We start from the raw sequence: 19,451 nt of genomic DNA, 5'->3' as shown, positions 1-19,451 counted from the left end.
ACCATAGGGTTGAGGCCGGGTTTTTTTTAGGAGTGGCGTGACTTCACCTAGTTTAAGGCAGTCAGGAATGGAGCCATCGCTCAAAGAGCTGTTGATGATCTTGGCCCAGATAGGGGCTAAAGTAAGTTTCAGGTCTTTGGTCACTCTCAAGGGTAGCTGATCAAGGGAGTGTGACGAGGGATTAGCGGTGGCAATGAGATCACTTATCGTTTCAATTTGGATGGGTTGGAAGGAAGGCCAGCGAGTGGCTGCGGTTGTTGGTCTTGAGTGGGTAGAAGCAGTGGGGAGCAACTCTGTGAGGGCGGAGGGCAAGTCGCTGAAAGATCGGTCAATTGTGGCAATTTCTTCGTTGAAGAAGTTAGCAAAGTCATTGCACTGGGATTTGGATGCTGTTAAGTTGTCTGTCATAGGCATGGAAGTTTGGTTCCTGATGATATTGAAGAGTTCTTTGGGGAGGTTTTTAGCCTTGTCTAGAGCAGAGCAGAAGAAGGATGACTTTTTGTTCTTGATATGATTATGGTATGTTTTGCGAGCTGCCTTGAGTTGGTCCCGGTTGAGGGCATTGAGGTTGTTCCTCCAGGATCTTTCCATGGCTCTTAGGAGTTTTTTGGGTGCCAGCTGATCCAGGACGCGCTCCAGGTTAGAGTGATAGAGCGAGGTGAGTTCCGTGGTTGAGAGGAGCTCCGTCGAGATCGGGAGGAGTGAGCTAAGAGCATCTTCTAGCTTGTCAGGGGGGACTTTCGATATATTTCTGAGCCACTTGGGGGAGGTTTGGGTGGGTGGGAGGGAAAGAGCAGAGTGGTTGATATGAAAGAGGATGGCGTGGTGGTCAGACCAGTCCACTGGGATGATGTGGTCAATTGAAATTGTCTTTTTGTCCGCAATGATTGCATCCAAGGTGGCACCTCTATGGTGTGTTTCTTCTGAGCAGTGTTGGATCAAATCGTGGTCTTGTAGAAGGGAGGTGAGAGATAGGATGAGCGGGTTATTGGTTTCATTCCATCTTAGGCTGAGGTCGCCCAGAATAATTCTGGAGTCACTGTTGAGAGCGGTTTTAGTGATCAGATCTGAGAGCTGATCGCCAAATTCAGTAGCGTTGCCTGGAGGGTGGTACAGGAGAAGGCATTGGAGTGGGCTGTGGTGGGGCGAATTGATGTTGACCGAAAGGCATTCGAAGGAGTTGTAATGGAGGGAGGGGGATTCAGTAATGGAGAGGGCACTTTTGTGGATAATTGCTATTCCGCCTCCTTTATGTATGGGTCTGTCTTTGTGGAGAAGTGAGAAGCCGGGAGGCACCAGCGTGTCCAAGATGGGAGGGGATAAGGTGTTCAGCCAAGTTTCAGTGATGAAGGCTACATCTAGGTCATGGGAGAGGATAGTTTCGGCTAATTCAGTTGCATTTTTGACGGCTGATCTGCAGTTGATAAGCATGTAGTTGATGGGGGGGTCCAGGTTCAGGTTGACCGAATTCGCTCTGGGTAGGGATAAGAGATGGGCTGGGGGTCTGGCGGTTTTTCGGTGGGGCGGGTCTCTTCTTATACCAGTGATGACTTGGATCGAAGAAAGGAGTGAGGGGTGTGGGGGTAGAGCTTGGTCTGGACGGTTATGAGGGGGTTTGAAGGATGCGACTAGGGAGCTCGCTTCCTGTGGGTAGAGAGAGGGAGAAGTTCTTCTGGGACAGTCAATTCGTGATTCAGTCCAGGGTTTGGTGAAAGGAGGCCGAGGGCCGGGGGGGGGGGGGGGGTCAGGGACCTGATCATGGGGAAGGAGTCATTCCTACTGGGAGGTTGCTGGAGGTGGGGAGGTGAGACGACAGGGGGGGTTTGCTGGAGTTTCTCTAGGGAGGAAAGGGTTAATTTCAGTCAGAGGATCAGCGTGGCGATCTGGGTTTCTAGAAGGTCCAAGCGATGTGTCATCATGGGAGCTTGGGGGGGGGGGGGGGGGGGGGGGAGAGTAGCGAGTGGGGGGAGCTGGGCCTTAGGTGAGAAGGGCGTAGGGGCAGGGCCTTAGTGGGGGGGAATAACAGGGGTGGGAGGATCAGGTTCAGGTATCGAGATCGTGTGGTCGAGAAAACGAGAGGGAGGAGGGTTGCGGCCCCTTTGGAAGAGGTGGTTATCTTCACTGAGCTGAATGGTGGATGAGGAAACGACTTTGAGAATTGCACCTTTAAGCTTTGGCAGAATTAGAATCTCTGGGTCAGGGTTATGCTAACTTCCCACAGATTTGCTTAAATTGAATGGTGACAAAACCGAGGTTCCGATCATGGGTTGAAACCCTCAATCGTGGTGCCCGGAGTCCTGGCCTGCTTCTTTAGGAATTGTTCCTACTTCTTCTGCCAAAGTGAAAAGCCTGGGATTTTGGGTAGATGATGCTCTTTCTATGCGCCCTCAAGCAGCTATAGTAGCAGCCATCTGCTTTGCAGTCATGAAATGGGTGAGGAAAATTATCTGGATTATCCCCAACTTGGCACTGAGAACACTAATTCAGACGCTTATCCTTTCAAGACTGGATTATGGGAATGTTCTGTATCTGGGCGCTGACAAGGAGGCTACCAGTTGTCTTCAGGTTGTACAGAATTCTGCAGCAAGGCTTCTTACTCGACTTCCGAGAAGTAACGCTGCCCCCCCCCCCCCCCCACCACCACCAATTCTCCGAGAGCTGCATTGGCTACCTATTGGAAAAAGATTACAATTTAAAGTGCTCTGCTTTACGTTCAAAGCTAAAGCTGGAGGAAAGCTTTAGCTGAACAAGAAAAAATCTCTTATTTTTAAAGAATACAGGCTCGCGCTAACTGAGAAGTCTAAATATTGCACCCACAAAATTGAGAATGCCTCTTCCGCCAAATAACTTTTTAGGCTAATACAGCAGCTTTGTGCCTCGCCACCCAGGGAGGAGCCAGAGGGCTCTCAAATGTTCTGTAATAAGCTAGCAAAATTCTTCCACTCCTAGATCACAGATGTTTATGCAGGTTTTGTCCTAACCATCACTATGCCTATTCAGTCAAGTACCACTAGCGGGCACTTACTGACCTCTAAATGGATGTCATCACGCTCAAGTCAAAAGCTGAAAGGTCTCTCCGGGTTTCCTACACTCTCCCCCAAGTTGGTAGAACAATATCTTCTGAAAACCAACTCAGGATCATCTCTAGAAGCCTGCCCACCAGCAGTTCTCCAAATGGCGGCAAGGATTATAGCCGACCCACTTTACAAACTAATGAACAATGTGATCATATCCGGATCTTACACCCGGAGCTGGAAGCAGCCAATCATTATGCCTCTCATAAAGAAACCAAATTTGGATATCACAGACTGTAAATATTATCGTTCGATCTCCTTAACTCCACTTCCAGCCAAGATTCTGCAGATGCACCTTAACATCCATTTGATGGAAACTGCAGAACAGTAGCACTGGTTAATGCCTCCCAGTTTGGCTTTAGGAAACATTTTGGGACAGAAACTGCATTATCTCAGCCACTGACTGTATAAGGCCGCTACTGGATGAAGGACAAGGGGTGGAGCTGATACTCTTGGATACCATCTCACCTGTGCAGCTGCTGGATAGACTTCAAGGTCTTGGCATCTCTCAAGCATAAGCCCTCCGTCCTCCTTCCCAAAGGTGAAGTTACAGCACTTCTACTCAGAGGCCTTTTCTCTGACTAGTGAACTGTCGCAGGGCTCATCTTTGAGCCCCATGCTTTTTAATCTTTATGTGGTCCCTCTAGCTGCAATAATCCAGTAATTGGGAATGGAGGAAGTGTCGTATGCTGACGACACTCAAATCATGGTGTCAATCCCCAAGAATCCATGCCTGGTAGCAGAGAACGTTTCACGTTGCATGGCAAATGTGGCAGAATCAATGTCATGTAATCTTTTACAGCTCAACGTTGCAAAAACAAAATTGATGATTTTTGGTTCAGGGGCACCTAGCTGGAACAGAGGCTGCTGGCCATACTCTTTAGGAACCTATCCAACTCTGGGGGAAAAGGCTAAGAACCTCAGAGTGCTGATGGACACTGAACTTAACTTTAATGCCCAGGTGAGTCGCACAATAGCAACATGAACCTGGTCGTAAGCAGGTTGCTCTTGCCCTGGTAGTGTCCAGGCTGGATTACTGCAACTCACTATACCTGGACTCGAATAAGAACACGCAGCACAGACTTCAGGTGATGCAAACTGGATTGGCTAGCCTTGTTCTGGACATTCCAAGAGGTCAGTCGGCCGCAAAGGGATTGGAGACCCTTCATTGGCTCACAGTTAGTAAGCGCATCAGCTTTAAATCTCTCTGCATGGTACATAAGACTCTTCATCTCCCATATCCAAAAACATTAAAAGCCATGTTTAGTTGGTACACCCCAGGTAGACATCTTCGTTCATCGCTTCAACTCCAGCTCACAGTGCCAAGTGCTAAAAGAAAGAAATGGGGCGACATAGCATTTTCTACGGCCGCAAGCACACTCTGGAACACCCTTCCACAAAAAATAAGGGCCATTTTGCCTCAGCTCTTGCGTTTCAGGAAAGCGCTTAAGACCTAACTTTACTCAATGTGGATATTTTCTGCAGCTGGAGATCTAGTGGACTTATTCTGGACGGTGGTCTATAGCACCTTGATGCCTTTGGGTGATTGCTGTGCTCTACAAATTCTAAAAAATCAAGTAGGGCTTGGCCCGTAACATGCACAAGAACTGGTGTTCCCTTATATTCCCTCCCGAGATTTGCGATCAGCCAGCCAGGTCCGATACTGTGAGCCCAGAATCCACTGGGTTCAATCCGGCGGACGTTCTTTTGCTTATTTAAGACCGAAACTGTGGAACGCTCTGCCTCAGTATATAAGAAACTGCACTTCTTTAATGCAATGTCGCAAACTTTTAAAAACATCGCTCTGCTAATCATGGGGTCTTTAGGATCTCCTTGCAGTTCCTCAGCGCAGAGAAACCTGATGGGTAGCCGTGCGCTTTACAAATGGCAATTAATAATAATAATAATGAAGTGGACATATAGGGGTGTAGACACTCTAAAGGTAAGTAGCCCATTAGCTACTATCTGTCACTCCCCGAACGCCTCCAAATTGAATATTTAGCAGGCCCTCCTGACACCAGGAATTTTGATTAGACGGATCAGAGTGAAGAGGTCAAAGAAGATGTGCGATAAACGCGAGAACTGAAAACCAGCTGTGGACTTTTGGAGCTAAACCCTGCAAGCACCAAGTCTCGACATTCGTAACCAGCAACTCGTCCTGCAGCTGACCAGTTTCCAAGAACCCCACGAGACTGCCAGCTCTTTGCAAATTGCCAGCAATCTCTCGGAGTAGAAGAGCTGCTCCCCTGCAGTCCGCGGGCACCAAAAAGCAAAGTCCGGCTCACCGAGTTCTGCTCCCAAGACAGCCCGACGCAGCAGCCCCCAGGAAGAGGCATTTGTACTCCTGAAGGTTAGATCTGTCCCCCGACCAAGTGAGAGGACACCAGGACAGACAGGAGCGGCACAGCTGATACCCGGGGTAACGAACCCCTTGCACCAAGCAAAGACCGTGAGAGTCCAATCCAGATTCCAATGACACTGAGAAAAAGCAGCCATGGAGGGACATCAGCACCCTAGAGACCCACTTCCAGAGTGTACTGCAAGGCCCTTGGACAGACAGAGTCCAGCTGACCTTTCACTCTGCACCCAAGAGCTGCAACCGGGTACCAACGAACCGACTGTGCTTTCTTGTTCCCAGGACCCTTGTGACCCGAGCCCCCATTTTGAGCTACCAAACTTGTCCTCGAGTCCCCCTCTACAGCCTGTTTTAGGAGGCGCCCTTTCTTCCTACTGGTGTAGTGCGCACTGCCACCAACCCTTCCATCACCTCTGCACTTGGACTCCCCAGGGCAGGTAACGATTAACCTGCAGGTGGTACTTTGGACTTTGGCACCCTAAGTCCCAAAGGAGACTGCCAGAATTCAATCACAAACAACTGTATGCAACATATCCCTTTTCTACCACAGGGAAGCATCGGTGAGCAAAGACGCATTTAAGTGAACTATGTACTTAACTGTAAAAAATCCTATTTAAAAAAGTACTTACTTGATAACAAAGTTCTTAGTATCAAAATGTACATACAAATATGGCTTATTTTTCTAAATTGGTCCCGGATTAATTCTAGAGTGTGTCTCTAATTTATTGCCTCTGTGAGTACAGCAAATGCTTAGCACTAACCTCTTATAAGGTCAACTGCTCGAGCACACTTTGTATTTATGTCCTTCCTTCCATCCTATTGTAAAGGTCTCTGATATCCCTCAGGATCTTGTTCGCGCTATATAAAACTTTATAAATAAATAAATAAAGTACAACAAAAGAGAGCATATGGGTTATCATGTATGCCTCTGTAAACCAACTGGGTTTGCCTGGACTCTTTACACCGTGTACCTCGTTTTGGTCCAGTGTATAAAGAGCCAGCTCCTACATTGGTGGTTGAGGAGTTGGATACAGGACTTTGCATTTGCTGATACCACTTGGCCAATAGGTGACTCCGTGAAGTAAATCCAGACCCGACATTAGTTACTAAAAAATGTGGGAATTTCTGCCAATGTCTCCAAATTGCTAAATGTGTACTGTTAGGACCTTGGTTAAGTATCACAGTCCATTTGTATTCGAATTTTGAATGTATCCGAGTCAGTTCGGCCTTGAAAAAGTACAGTGTGCTAGATTTAAAAAAAAAAAAATCTAATAAGGTCCCAACTGATCTAATTCATGTCTGAGACAGAGGATAATATACAAGCGCTCAACCTGGGTCCGTACAAGATACTTAAGTTGGCCCAACTTAAGGACCTCTGCAAAGCAGGGAACCTTGCCACAGAATCTAAACCGGTTTCTGACCACCAGCAGGTGACAGCCCGAACTCTCCGAGGGCAGAAACCATGCCTGCTCCGGTCAGAGGCGCTTACACCTCCTTCAAGCAGGATGGCTAAATGTAGGAAACTAGGCTTTTGTTGCAGTTGTCCTCCCACTTTATGACCCCTTTATAGCTGCTAGATGCTGATTTTTCCACTCTGACAGTGCATGAGGCCAGCTCACCAGACCTCAGTGCTCCTTCCCCAAAACAAGGTGTTGTCTAATTGTGCTACAATTGACTTTGGCACCCCTGTAGGTCTCTTGTAAATGGTCCCTCGGGGACCTAGGGCATGGGTACTAAAGAGGGTCGCTAGGGGACCCACATACAAATTCCACACAGACTGCCATTGCCAGCTGCATGACATGGTCGATTTAGTAATACGTGCACCCAGAGGGTACCTTAGAGGTACCCCCTGAACCCTACTAGCCCTCTTGTGTGCGGTCTGACTGGCCCGGTCCAGCCCGCCACCACAGACAGGTTTCTGACATCCTAAGAGGTGAAAGCCCCACTCTCAGACAACAGAAACAATGCCTGCTCTAGAGAGAGGTGTTGACACCTGCTCCTCAAGGAAGACTGGTAAATCAGTAGATCAAGGAAGGAGGCTTCAAATGCCTCTGCTGCTTGTGATATGCAACCCAAGGCCTCCTCAGTCAGGGAAAATTCCATCCCCTGCGATAATCTGGCACCAGGAAAGGCGGAAAAAGTAGCTTTGCAGGAGGCGGGTTGCACTGTCAGGTTGGATCCATCTCAATGGTTGCCAGCCTGAGGTGACCACAAAGTTAGTAATCCCACCATCTTGTGTGTGGTAAAATTAGGAATTGGCACAGGGTGATGCACGCTCTCCAAAGGAAGTGGTCATCTAGGGGATGTAGTGACCCATGGGGCAAGTAGCCCACTGGCTACTACCCCTCACTCCCCTTAACGCACCTAAATTGAGTACTTAGGGCACCCCTGATAACAGGACTTCAGATTTTGACACAAAAGAGTGGACAAATTAGACTATCGGCCCGAAAACCGAAGAGCACAACTTGCTTGGCGCCAACCGTACTAGCCTGCCTGCTGCACACGACCCTCATGGAGCAACTGACTTGTCCTGCCACTGTGCCAACTCTACTATACCCAGAGGGCTGCCAGTGCTTCGCCAATAACCAAAGAAACTCCAACCTTGGAGTAGAGGAGCTACTCCCCTGCAGCCGCAGGCAACAAAGACGCAAAGCCCACTACATCGACCTGCCACCTAAGGGGACTACCGACACAGTAGCTGCCCAGGTAGAGTTAGTGCTCCTACAGTTAAGATCCAGGATCGACCGAAACCACACAACACAAATACCTGGTGTACTGGACCACTTGCAGCAGCCAAGGTTTGTTGTGACCAGACCGGACACCATTGCAGAAAAAAACCGACCTGCACGTCAAGGAACTTCAGAGACAGTGAGATCCACATACAGAGTGGCCCACTTGTCTGGTTTGCTCCTTTTTGCAGAAACCAAAGACAAAGACTGAGCCCCTGACCGCCACCTCCCAACACCTCAAAGCTCCCCTCCCATGCACTACAGCCCAGTCTGGTGAAGGTGATGCCCACAAGAGTCGAGCCCAGCCTTGGGCGTCGCCAGACTGGGCTTCCAGTCGCCGTCTGCAGCCTCTGCCTGAAGGCCCCTACAACCGCGAGTGACTCCAGCACCGAATATGATGTCAAAAGAAACCACTACAACCGATCCCTACAGTCAGAGGAGAAGTGGACCAACAGTGTCCACGCATCTAAAGGTCTGAGCCCTCATTTTGGGTTCCCCTGAACTGGTCCCCAAGTCCCAATCTCTTCCTGACCAAACCGTTCCCCAGTGAAGTGAATGGGGCACCCCACACCATAACACACCTATGCACCCGGACGTCCCAGGTAACCTGTTGGTGTGGCCTTGGACCTTTCTCACTTTAAGTCCAGAATAACAGTCCTGTAGGCATCTGTTAAGTGCCCAAATCCAGTACATGTTCCCCCCCAAAGGATTACATTACCGCACTTAAAAATTGCACTGTCTCAACTTTTGCAAACTGTAAAAAATCATAACTCAAAAAGTACTTACCTGATTTCGATTATCTTGGTATCTAAATTCCTAAAAAAGTAGGTGTTCTTTTTTTATAAATTGGTGTTGGATTCCTTTATTGAGTGTGTGTCTCACTTACTACCTTTGTGTGTGCAATAAATGCTTAGCACTAGCCTCTGATATGACTACCTGCTTGCTCACACTGATTGCAGTTTGCCTGGACTTTTTGCACAGTATGCCTCGTTTTTGTCCACTATATAAAGGAGTCAGTGTCCTACAAAATCTATGCCAGCCACTACTTGTCTGACACTGACACCGAATAGTGATTTTGCACTTTCCTCAGTCAACACTGCTATTCTTCATTAGCCAAAGTCACCTCAACCACCCATCAATTTAGAGATATAAAGCCCTTCCTCGACTGGCTGATTATCACGCCCAGTGCTGATAGCAAAGTTATTGCACATTTGTCAGCAAAGTCATCTCTCTGCTGTCATAAACGTCAAAACAATCAATCACTGGTCAGACAGCAGAGCTATGGTTTCTCAGTTCAGCTATCACGTAGTATCGCTGGATAGGTGCATACCTATCGGATTATCAGAGACAAAGGCGTTTGTCTGGTGGACAAAGAGAACCTCAGAAACAAACTTGGTGGGAAAGGAAAAGAAAGACTTGGAGAGGTAGATTCGGGACAGAGGGAGGCGGGAACTCTAAACTAAGCAACACTAGGCGTGGAAACATGAGACGCAACTACACATGGAAGCTGTACCCAGGAACAAAAAAAGCAATGCAGTATAAGGGCACACCTAATCAAGCTAAAGGAGCTATTTTGTTGTGGTTACAGAGGTATCTAGTTCTAATTAGGCAGTTTGGCGTTAACTGGAATCAATCTCCCACACGTTATTAGGAACATACTTAATAGAACAGACGTTACTACCTCATTTGGTGGCATAATCACAGCATATTTTGGTGTCTTACGGCATTTTACCTTTTTAATATATTGTGTATGTCAATGTTAGGTGTGCTGTATTGGAAACAGAGCTGCTTCTCTTTCTTAGACACTATAAATGCTGAACCTTCAGAGACTGGTGTGCGTCATAAAGCAACAAACAGACGAGTGGCACTAAGGCAAACAGCAATGAAAAGATTTCTGTAGACATGTATCCCTTGTAGGTAGGGCCTGTGCAGTTGGCAATGTGCTTGAGCATAGCACAAATACAATACATGTTTTTGTTTTCCTAGAGCCAAACAAAAATTCCTCTTTGGAAATCACCCCATTGCTCTTCTCCAAGGGGTTGGGGTGTAAAACTCGACTGCCATCTCTGGTCATATCTGCAACATGAAATTGTTCACCCCATCACTCACGGGTCCATGGTTCTTACTGCTGACAGACTTACGCAAATGCAGGGCAGTCCTTGTATTCTTCTATTGCCATCTTTTCCATCTCAAGGCCCCCTTCCGCTACAAAGGCCGCCATCTCTTCCACCAGTTTCAGGATTTCGGGGTCCTCTGGGGGTAAAACTTTAAGCAGCCTGTCAGTACTGGCGTTCACTCAGACAGCAAACAAATCAATAGGCATTTTATTTCTTAAAATAATCCACAACTGATGTGGAGCAAAACGCACCACTTAGAAACTTTTAGAATCCGGATCACAACCACTTTTAAAGAAAAGAGTGATTGGTGATGCGGTTAGCAAACATTACAGATATCACACTGAACAAATCATCATTTAGTAGGTGGCTGTCCTTTACATTCAAGGGGAGGTACAAAAATCATATCATTATTTTTAAACAAGGTAAGTATCAGCCAGCTGCCCACAGGACAAATGCAATGGAAATGCATCAAAGCTCTTTAAAGTTGTGTAATAGAAAGTACCACTGGTGTAGAAGTCACCTCCAAAGATTTCTATAACTAAACTTTATTGAGTGTGAAACATTGTGTAATTTATACAAAAAACTATGTGGTGGCTATCAAGCTGGGAAAACCAGCTTTATCAAGTCAACCCTGGAGAAAGGTCTGATCGGAGAAAAACTGGAGGAAAAAGAAAAATCGAAACAATGAAACAAAATAAAAAGGGTCCACTATCAAATTCATCCTGGACCTTAAATAATTAACAGAAGCACACTAAACGCACAAGAACTGCACTTCACAGAATTCCCTCAAAGAGGAAAATAAATAAATGTACGTTTTTCCCTTTCTCATAAAAATAAACATAGCTTCTGGGTTACTCTCTATCAAAAGTTGGAACCAAGTGCAACATTAGAAGAAAAGACGGATAGACAGCAGTATCAGCAAAGGGGTTAACATAGGATTGGATAAAAAGATAGGACTAAAATATTTTTACAAAATAAAATTCACCTAGTAGGAGTCAAGGAGTGAGATGCTGAACCAGGCTCGAGGGAGGTTATAATTTTACTACAGAGAGCACTGGCCACTAAGGAAGGTAGGCAAAATGTGAGAGGAAAGACATATATGGCGGTGGTTGGGAGATATCCACATGCAGCTAAAAATGGAAAAATGAGGCCTAGGGACAAGATGGTCCCACAGGGAAAATTGATATGGGAAAGGTGAAAAAATTGAGTTCCATATGGTAGGCACAAAAAACACAAATAAAAAGTACACATTATATCTTGTGAATTGCGAAAAATGGTGGATGGGCATATGATGTTCAGAATCTGTTTCCCAAAGTTGTTTTTCTTCTAATTCACATAAAACTTTATAAGAACAGGGTTTATTGCCTCCTGCTATGTACCTACCACATGTTTACCAGGACTAAGTAAGGCCAGAAAATCCAAGTCAATTCAGGACTTTGCACAACTGCACCCAAGGCTTTTCTTACACAACATTTATTAAAATAACTGAAAGAAATGCAGGAAAATAAAAAAAACAGTTGGTTCAGAGTTCCAGTTCTTAGAAAATAATTGAGTAGAATCTTGGAACACTAGTGAATGTGTTAAATGAGTTCACTTTAGGGTTGCATGTCTTTAGTGCAGGTATCAATCGGGATTCTATCACTGATTGTAAGCTTCATCCTCCAAGAGGAACAGCTAGTGAGCAGTTGCAATGACTAATAAAACCCGGTAAAAAGGACCTCAGGCACTACACTCGGCCATGAGCCCACTGGGTGTGTGGCCCACGTGCTAAAGAGTTCTACAGCTTATTGAAGCCATTAAAAGTGGATTTTGCTGCGCACAAATGAACAGAGGCCTCACCTTCCCCGAGAACAGTTGCTTTCTAGTTATGCCTGCACCTTTGTTTTCCCACCTACGTTTGTAGAATTTGTTCGATGTTTGCAACTTTATCTGCGGCGTAAAGAAGGAGACACCACAGTGCGCACCAACAAGACGGCCAAGTGATGGTACAAATTTGCCATACAATGGCACCAGCTTTTGGAGGCTTGAAGAAACACCATCCACACTGCGAATTTTCCGGGTGTTCAGGAAATGAGGTCTCTTTGTCCTCTGCAGAAGGCAAAGGGAGTTCCTGCTGACACTCCAGAATTACAAACCTTATGTTATAACCTTCCAGAGTGACAGGCAGTCAGAATTTCTGACCACTTCAGTGATAAATCAAAGCAGAGATCTAGGTGTGAACCGTGTCCCCTAAACGGTTATTTAGCCCATAACCGTAAAGCACAGCTCAACTATGCTGGAAGAACTTGAACCTGACACGCTGTGAGTTTGAACATATATAATGAGAGAAATGATTTATCAGGTTAACACATCAAATAATTATCCTTTCACACAAAAAAGGACATTTTGTGCTTATCACCAGTCCCTGTGTAGGTTCACCTCGTTCTCCATCTTCACAATCCACTTAACATTCCATATGCTTTGCTTTCCTCCCATCGGTTTCCTGTATCTTCTCCTTAACCTTACCAGCTCATAACCATATAACTCTTCTGCTTCCCCTCTACCTCTCTGTTTACCTGCACCTCTTGAAACCGCTGAAACCATCTCTCCTTGCCCACAGTTGCCACTCATTTCCTCCATAGTCCTGTTTCCCAGCATCCTCCACAAAATCTCCCACTGAATCTTTTCTTCAGTCTCCCTCCATCTTGGTTCTTCATGGTCTAATAATGAGACCATTCCTGCATTCCTCCACTCAACACATATGGACTTCATATATGGAACCACCCTTGTCTTGGACAGACAGGAAAACCAATGTAGTTTTCAGTGTGTTTGTGGAATTACCAGAGTAAACTGCTTTGGAACAATATTCAAACAGGACAGCAAAATAGCCCTCATTTCTTTGCAACCTGTGAAGGCAGGGTTTCACTCTCATTAGCCACCCACAGCAGATATGTTTGGACTTCTGGGCTTGACCTTCTCATTGGCTGTCAACCCGCATCTGATTTCATGGCCTCTACTGCACCAGAGAGTGCCTCCAAATTAGGGGTTGATCACCCCCAAATGATGCTGCTCAATCACTGCAATATTTTGTTCAATAAATTAAAATAAAATAAAAAGGAATGGTGCTAAGCAGAGCTAAGGCTCTAAGTGTCTCTGGTGTCAAGTTACTTGTTGAGCTTAATTTCTCTAGGTGTAGCCCAGCCTCCAGATGCTCCTTCACCAGCCTCTCCTTAGCTACACACAGAATCACAGGGCGTAGGCTCTCCGGGTGAGCGAGGCCCATCACTCCCATCTAACCTCTCCTCTTAAAGCCTCACACCAACATTGTGCAGCTTTAAGCATCACAATCAGACCACTTGTTAGCATCTCACTAAACGCTTCAGTCACAGATACACCTGTAATTGCTCTCTTGAAGTAGCCGATGCCCATGGCATTAGATAGCTGATTCACAGCATTAAGCAATGAGACAGAACCAGGAGACAACAAAGTGGGGAAGATGTCTATGAGTTCAGTAGTCCAAGAAACATCTGTGAGATGCACAATTAGATCTTCGCCCTTCCAAACTTCATACAGTCAGATTAAAGTTGAATTAACAGCGGAAAGTCAATAGAATAAGGCAAAATCTCAACACTGCAGACATTAGCCCTCAATTTTACATCAGCTGGTGGAAGGCAAGTGGAGTTGGGAAGAGAGACCAAAGGCATCTAAGTGCATAGACACTATTTTAGTGACTTTCACTACAGGATCAGAATCTTGATAAAATGACACAGAATGAACATTGCAAAGAACAGCAGGCTTTGACAATGTGCAATTTTACTGCACACAGTAGATCCTCCAGACCAAAGTGGGAGTCTCAGTAGCCCGGACCCAGAACTGAGCTAAAACTCACACAATTGTTACTCTCCTCCAGCCCTCAAAACATGGGAGACTAGAAATAGAGGCACCCCAAGAGATGTGCCACCAACCTGTGTAGGTTCATGGGAGGGTTAGGAGTAACAGAAAAATGGTTCATTGGAGAAGTCACAGGCTGAACCCTGGGTCACAACTGCAGAGCTCATGATATTAAGGTACTGAAAGATTATTACCGGCCTGAAGAGTAGGGCAGGCATTAAATTGAGCTGCGGTATACATCTGGAGCAGTAGGACAAGAAGATTAAAAAATCCTATAACTTTTGAAGGAGAAATTGTTTTTCATAAAAAATTTAAAAATCCTTAAGTGCTTTCAACAATTATCAACACATCCCATCTAAATACAGCTCACCTACAAGTGCGCCTGAATCTTATTGAATAAAAAAGAGAATGCTGAATTTTTATTAGAGGCTGCGAATATTATCTTTCTTATAAAACAGATAGCTACAAAGAATCAGTGGACACTTACTCAACAGTAACAAGTCTATCTAAATGCTTCCTACAGTTTCCAAGATGTGCCAGCATCCCAAGTCCTCAATGACGCTTTTCTGTTTTGTTAAGGTGCAACCCAAAAAGTTGCAACTGGAGTTCCAGAAAAGTTGTGTTGGTCATGAGCAGGTTTACATTTTTTATTTTAAACAGATAACAGCATCCCTACCTGTAGATAACAGTGGTGCATAAAATGGTCACATGCCTTGAGGCATGCCACCACCCGATCAAACCAGATCAGGTTAAACATCTGAAATACTATTCAATGTCTAAAGAGGCAGACCGGGAAGCGCCATGTCAAGAACTTTCTAGTGGGTTCCCCTCCTTTCAATCACAAAGCCCAGGACCATTCAGGGAACAAGGTCACCATCACTTGCAAGATGAGAAAGAAGACGGTCGGCCTTAGAAGCTATTGAGACTCACACATGTAACCCACTTGGTACTTAATTATCTCTTAAGAGATTTGAGGACAAGCAACACCTTGTCCAAATGCAGAGGACATAGTGTGCCAGGTGGATATCGATGAAGAGAAAGAGAAAGCTAAACGCTGCCATTGGTAAGCAAGGCTCAGATAAGTAGCTGAGGGTCAACCCTGCATAGCTCTGTATGATTAGGCACGACCTACAGCAATCCCTCCCTCTCTAGAGTTCTGCTTAGAGGGTAAAGTACATGCAGCCAAGCAACCATAACTCAAGAATGAATACAGATTAAACATGTTTTTAAATTGATCCCACAGAAACTATGGCAACCATAGTGCAGTTCCGTTTACGAGCTCAACAAGTTGTGATTTTTGTCAAAAAAACTGAATTAAATCGACTACAAGCAACAAACTAGTGAAAACCACAGGGATCCAGCTGTCATGGTAGGAACTCGAGATCTCCAGTGAAAAGGTCGTAGTGCCTCTTAATTGCAGAACTGGACGGTGGTCCATTCCTGAAAGTTAGCTGCCTGGTGGCAGCAAAGTAAGGCACTGATGTTCAAACAAAACAATGGAGATCGTGGACAACATCTGTAAAAAGGCATGTTAAGACAGCATGGGGGTAGAAAATTATCATGTGCCATCAGATCAGCAGTCGTCTGCAAGTGCCCACGTCTGCTAAGAATGGGCGTGGAATGATAAACTTTCAGCCATCAACAAACTTGCTCTGTCCTGCTTACAGGCACACTCGATTACAGAATCAGATTAATTTACTTCCCTTTTCTCCCACTACTTACCATCAAATTCTAGCCATTGTTCAAAATCCTCATCTTTTTCCTCCTCCTCAGGTGGTAATCGTAAAGTACTCCTTTCGTCTGGCACAGAGGTCTGCGTGGGCTTAGGTAAGGGCTCTGGCTGGATGGCTACATCACTTGTCTTATCAGTTTCTTTAGCGTTGGGCAAGGGCTTCTTACCGGCCTCTGAAGAGATGGCAGAGCTACTACTTGGGCCTGAAGAGCGAACAATCTTGCTGCTGGCAGGGGCGAACGGGCGAGAGGTGGTGCTGGAGCCAGCAACAAGTGGAGGAACAGTGTTGCTAGCAGGGGACGGTGGACAAATGGCATTGTTGGTGCCGCCAGGGACCTTGGGAAGAGTGTTTTTTTCACTTGGTGTTGCTTCTGCAGGGAGAAAATAGAAATATAAAATTGTTTTAATCATTTGTTGTGCAAAATATACAATCATAAAAAATGCTCACAAAAGACAGTTATCTGCAAGGACATTAAAATAATTATATGAAGCTTTGTACTCTGTCCAATATACCTTCTCGTTGAGGAAAAGAATAAGGACAAAAAAGAATTATTGTGGTGCCAAGTGCCGAGATCAACAAGGGAGCGCACAGACGCATTTAAAGAACTTCAAGTCCACCATGCAGGATCAACAATTTCCAGAAACCTCTGGGTTGCAGTCTATAAATATGGTCAAAGCTTGGAAAGGGATGGGCCGCTTGGGCAGCCAGGGACTTGGCAAGTGTTCTAAAAACCCACAACCTAGAAGCGAATTAGAATTCTGAACACACTATGCAAGGGGTTCAGATTGGAGTGACTAGAAGGTCACAGGCACACTTTTGAGGCTTGAAACTGCTTTAAATGGGTAACATATTATAGATTTTAACCTTGCAAGAAGTCTGTTGCACTAATAAAATCATAATAAAACAGGATTTCATTTGCAGCTCAATATCTGTAAGATACAAACACAAGGAATCCAGATCGAGGAGTCTATACTGAAGCTGCTCAGCAGCATTTCGCATTTAAAGGATGACTGAGTCAGAGACAGGGCCTCCGACTGAGAGAAACAGATTTTTGCAGTCCTAATTTGTATATGCGACTTTGGTACCGAATCAAAATCTATTACACTACTATCTGCATAAAGGTGTATGTGTGGTTTTATCACACAAGACCTATCATTCTATCAATTTATCTATAGTGGTATCCAACACTACAGTCCACCCAACTTCGTCAATGAGTTTAGCCTAATTGTATTAATTTAAAGAACTAGTAGGTAAGGTAGTAGTTGCACTTTGTTAAATTAGTAGGGGAACTTAATTTCTCAATTTAACCCTGGACAGATCTCTCACCTTCACCCCATTGTATGTACAGACAAGAGGGACCTTTTACATCTCAAACGGTTCGAAAGTCAATGTTCTTCAGAGGAAATATGGGTGCTGCATTTGGGGTTCATCCCCCAAACTACTCACCAAAAGGTATCTTACGTCAGGGTCACATATTACGGCAAAAATGTGAACCTGGTGGAGGCATGCAGGGAGACTCCTGAACCCACAACTATTGCCTTTTAGTTTTGTTACTACAAAAAAGACACCAAAAGTAATACACAAACTCAAAAGGCACTTACGCTTAGCTTTCTCCTGCATTTTCATAAACTGCTGCAGGAAGCTCCCATCATTGGCAAACTTATTTGATGTATTAGCAGCCGAGTCCGAGGCGCTTTCGCTAAATGAGAGAAAGACTTACAATTAATTATCCAGACACTGACTAACATTTTTCAACACACAAACACGAAACAGAAGAAAAGGAAGCAGGTCCACTCTTTCAACCCACTCTGCAAGCTATCACATAATATGAATTTATTTACCAAGAACTATAAAGACTGTGTCTCTCGGAAAGTAGCACCAAGTGTACATCTGTTTTTTAGTCCTGAGGGGCATCCGAAACTTGAGATAGTCTGAGAGATTTGTTTCACCCTTACTTGTTTTCTTTGTGTTGCTGATTAATTTTTTTTTTTTTTAACTTTGTGCAGGAGTGCACAGACTAGAAAAAAACACCACCCAGCAACTGTAGGAAAGTGCTCCTTGTGTCATGGTTACCCCCACAACACACTTTTTTCCTGACAATGCAACTTTGACTGAATGTGCACTAGGTCCCTGCTAATCAAGTTCCCAGTGCCTGTGTTCGTTCCCAAAACTGAACCTTTGTTTCCAAAATTGGCATATCTCTGGCCCACATACAAGTCCCTTGTAAAAGATACCAGCGGTACCAAGGACATTGTGACCAGAGAGGGTCTCTACGGGCTGTTGCATGTATTTTGTCACACTCAGGGACCCCTCACCAAACACTTATATACTACCAATGCAGCCTGCATGTTTTGGTGCTACTGAAAGTGAATAGTTAACCTGGCACACATCCCTGTGTGTCAGGCCTGCCAGCACTGCCAGAGACATAGATAAGTCATCCCTACAGCAAGCCTTACAGCCCTTAGGCAGGGTGCACTACACCTACGATGAGGGCATAACTGCATGAGCAGATATGCCCTATAATGTCGAAGTCTATTCTTAGCCATTACAAGTGCATGCTAAAGCCATACCGAGTACATGGGCTTGGAGCTTGACAATACGAGTTCCACAACTTCATGATGGTTTCACCGAATCCCAAGATGTTTGCTAACAAACATCTGATTAATGAGACCACACCACTGATGCCAGTACTGAATTCATTAATAAATGCACCCAGGGGGCCCCTCAGAGGTGCCCCCTGAAAACCTAACCAACCGCCAGTGTGTAGCTGACTGGTCAGCACCAGCCAACCACTTCCAGACATGTTCCCGATCCCCTGAGATGGGAGCCTTGTGCTCTTGTGGGTCAGAAAAAAAGGCTACTCTCGGGGGAGGTGCTTTACACCTACCCCCAAGCACGAGCAGCATACAAGGGCAGTGAGTCTCAAAGGCTTCCTTCCTTTGCTATGCAAACCAGGGCCTCTCTAGCTAGTGGAGATGCCCACCCACCGGAGGCAGGGTCAGCGGGAAAATTAGTAAGCAGAAGCAGTATGTCCCCTCTCAGCCAGGACCACCCCATAGATGTCCTGGGCTGAAGTGAACAGCTCCTTTGAAAATCCTCTATATTGGTTGTGAGGATTTTAGCTAATAGGATTAGGGGTATGCCCCCAAAAGAAGTGGACATAAAAAGGGTGTAGTCTCCCTATGGGTAAGTAGCTCACTTACCTGCCAGTACCTGTAGAGCCCATAAATTGAGTATTTAGGGGCAACCTTGAACTGTGATTCTCAGATTCCTGGCGACGTTAGGGACTGAAGAGATGTGCAGCAGTGACACCAGACGACAACTGACTTGTCCCTAGCCCTACCGGCCTGTCTACAGCCCTCGAAGAAACCTGCTCCAAAAAGAGACTCATCCTGCAGGCCCAGTGACCTCCGCAACCCTGCGAGTACTGCCTGCCTTCCCTAAAGACCAATAATTTGGGAGGACAGCGGCACAGTCCACAAAGAAACCAACAACAAGAGCTCCAGTGCCCTGCTGAACCTCACAACCAGCTCTCTGGACCCACCTGTGCACCTAACGCCTCCGGCCAGAGT

The 19,451-nt window shown here is 45.6% G+C and overlaps 1 protein-coding gene across 1 annotated transcript in view; it reads right to left on the bottom strand.

Annotated features, from left to right (window-relative positions):
• SUGP1 (SURP and G-patch domain containing 1) overlaps positions 1-19,451 on the bottom strand; it is a 130,848-nt gene that overhangs the window by 70,294 nt on the left and 41,103 nt on the right. The window contains exons 3-5 of the mRNA XM_086946849.1: positions 17,481-17,578; positions 15,869-16,249; positions 10,301-10,424 (exon numbers count right to left, since the gene is read on the bottom strand). Of these exons, the coding sequence (XP_086802975.1) occupies positions 10,301-10,424; positions 15,869-16,249; positions 17,481-17,578 (603 nt within the window). The remainder of the gene's footprint in view (positions 1-10,300; positions 10,425-15,868; positions 16,250-17,480; positions 17,579-19,451) is intronic.

This window comes from Lissotriton vulgaris, chromosome 12 (assembly GCF_964263255.1).
Source record: "Lissotriton vulgaris chromosome 12, aLisVul1.2, whole genome shotgun sequence".
NCBI lineage: Eukaryota > Metazoa > Chordata > Amphibia > Caudata > Salamandridae > Lissotriton > Lissotriton vulgaris.
The sequence above is the reverse complement of the archived record's forward strand: the minus strand, read 5'-3'. Positions and strand labels throughout refer to the sequence as shown.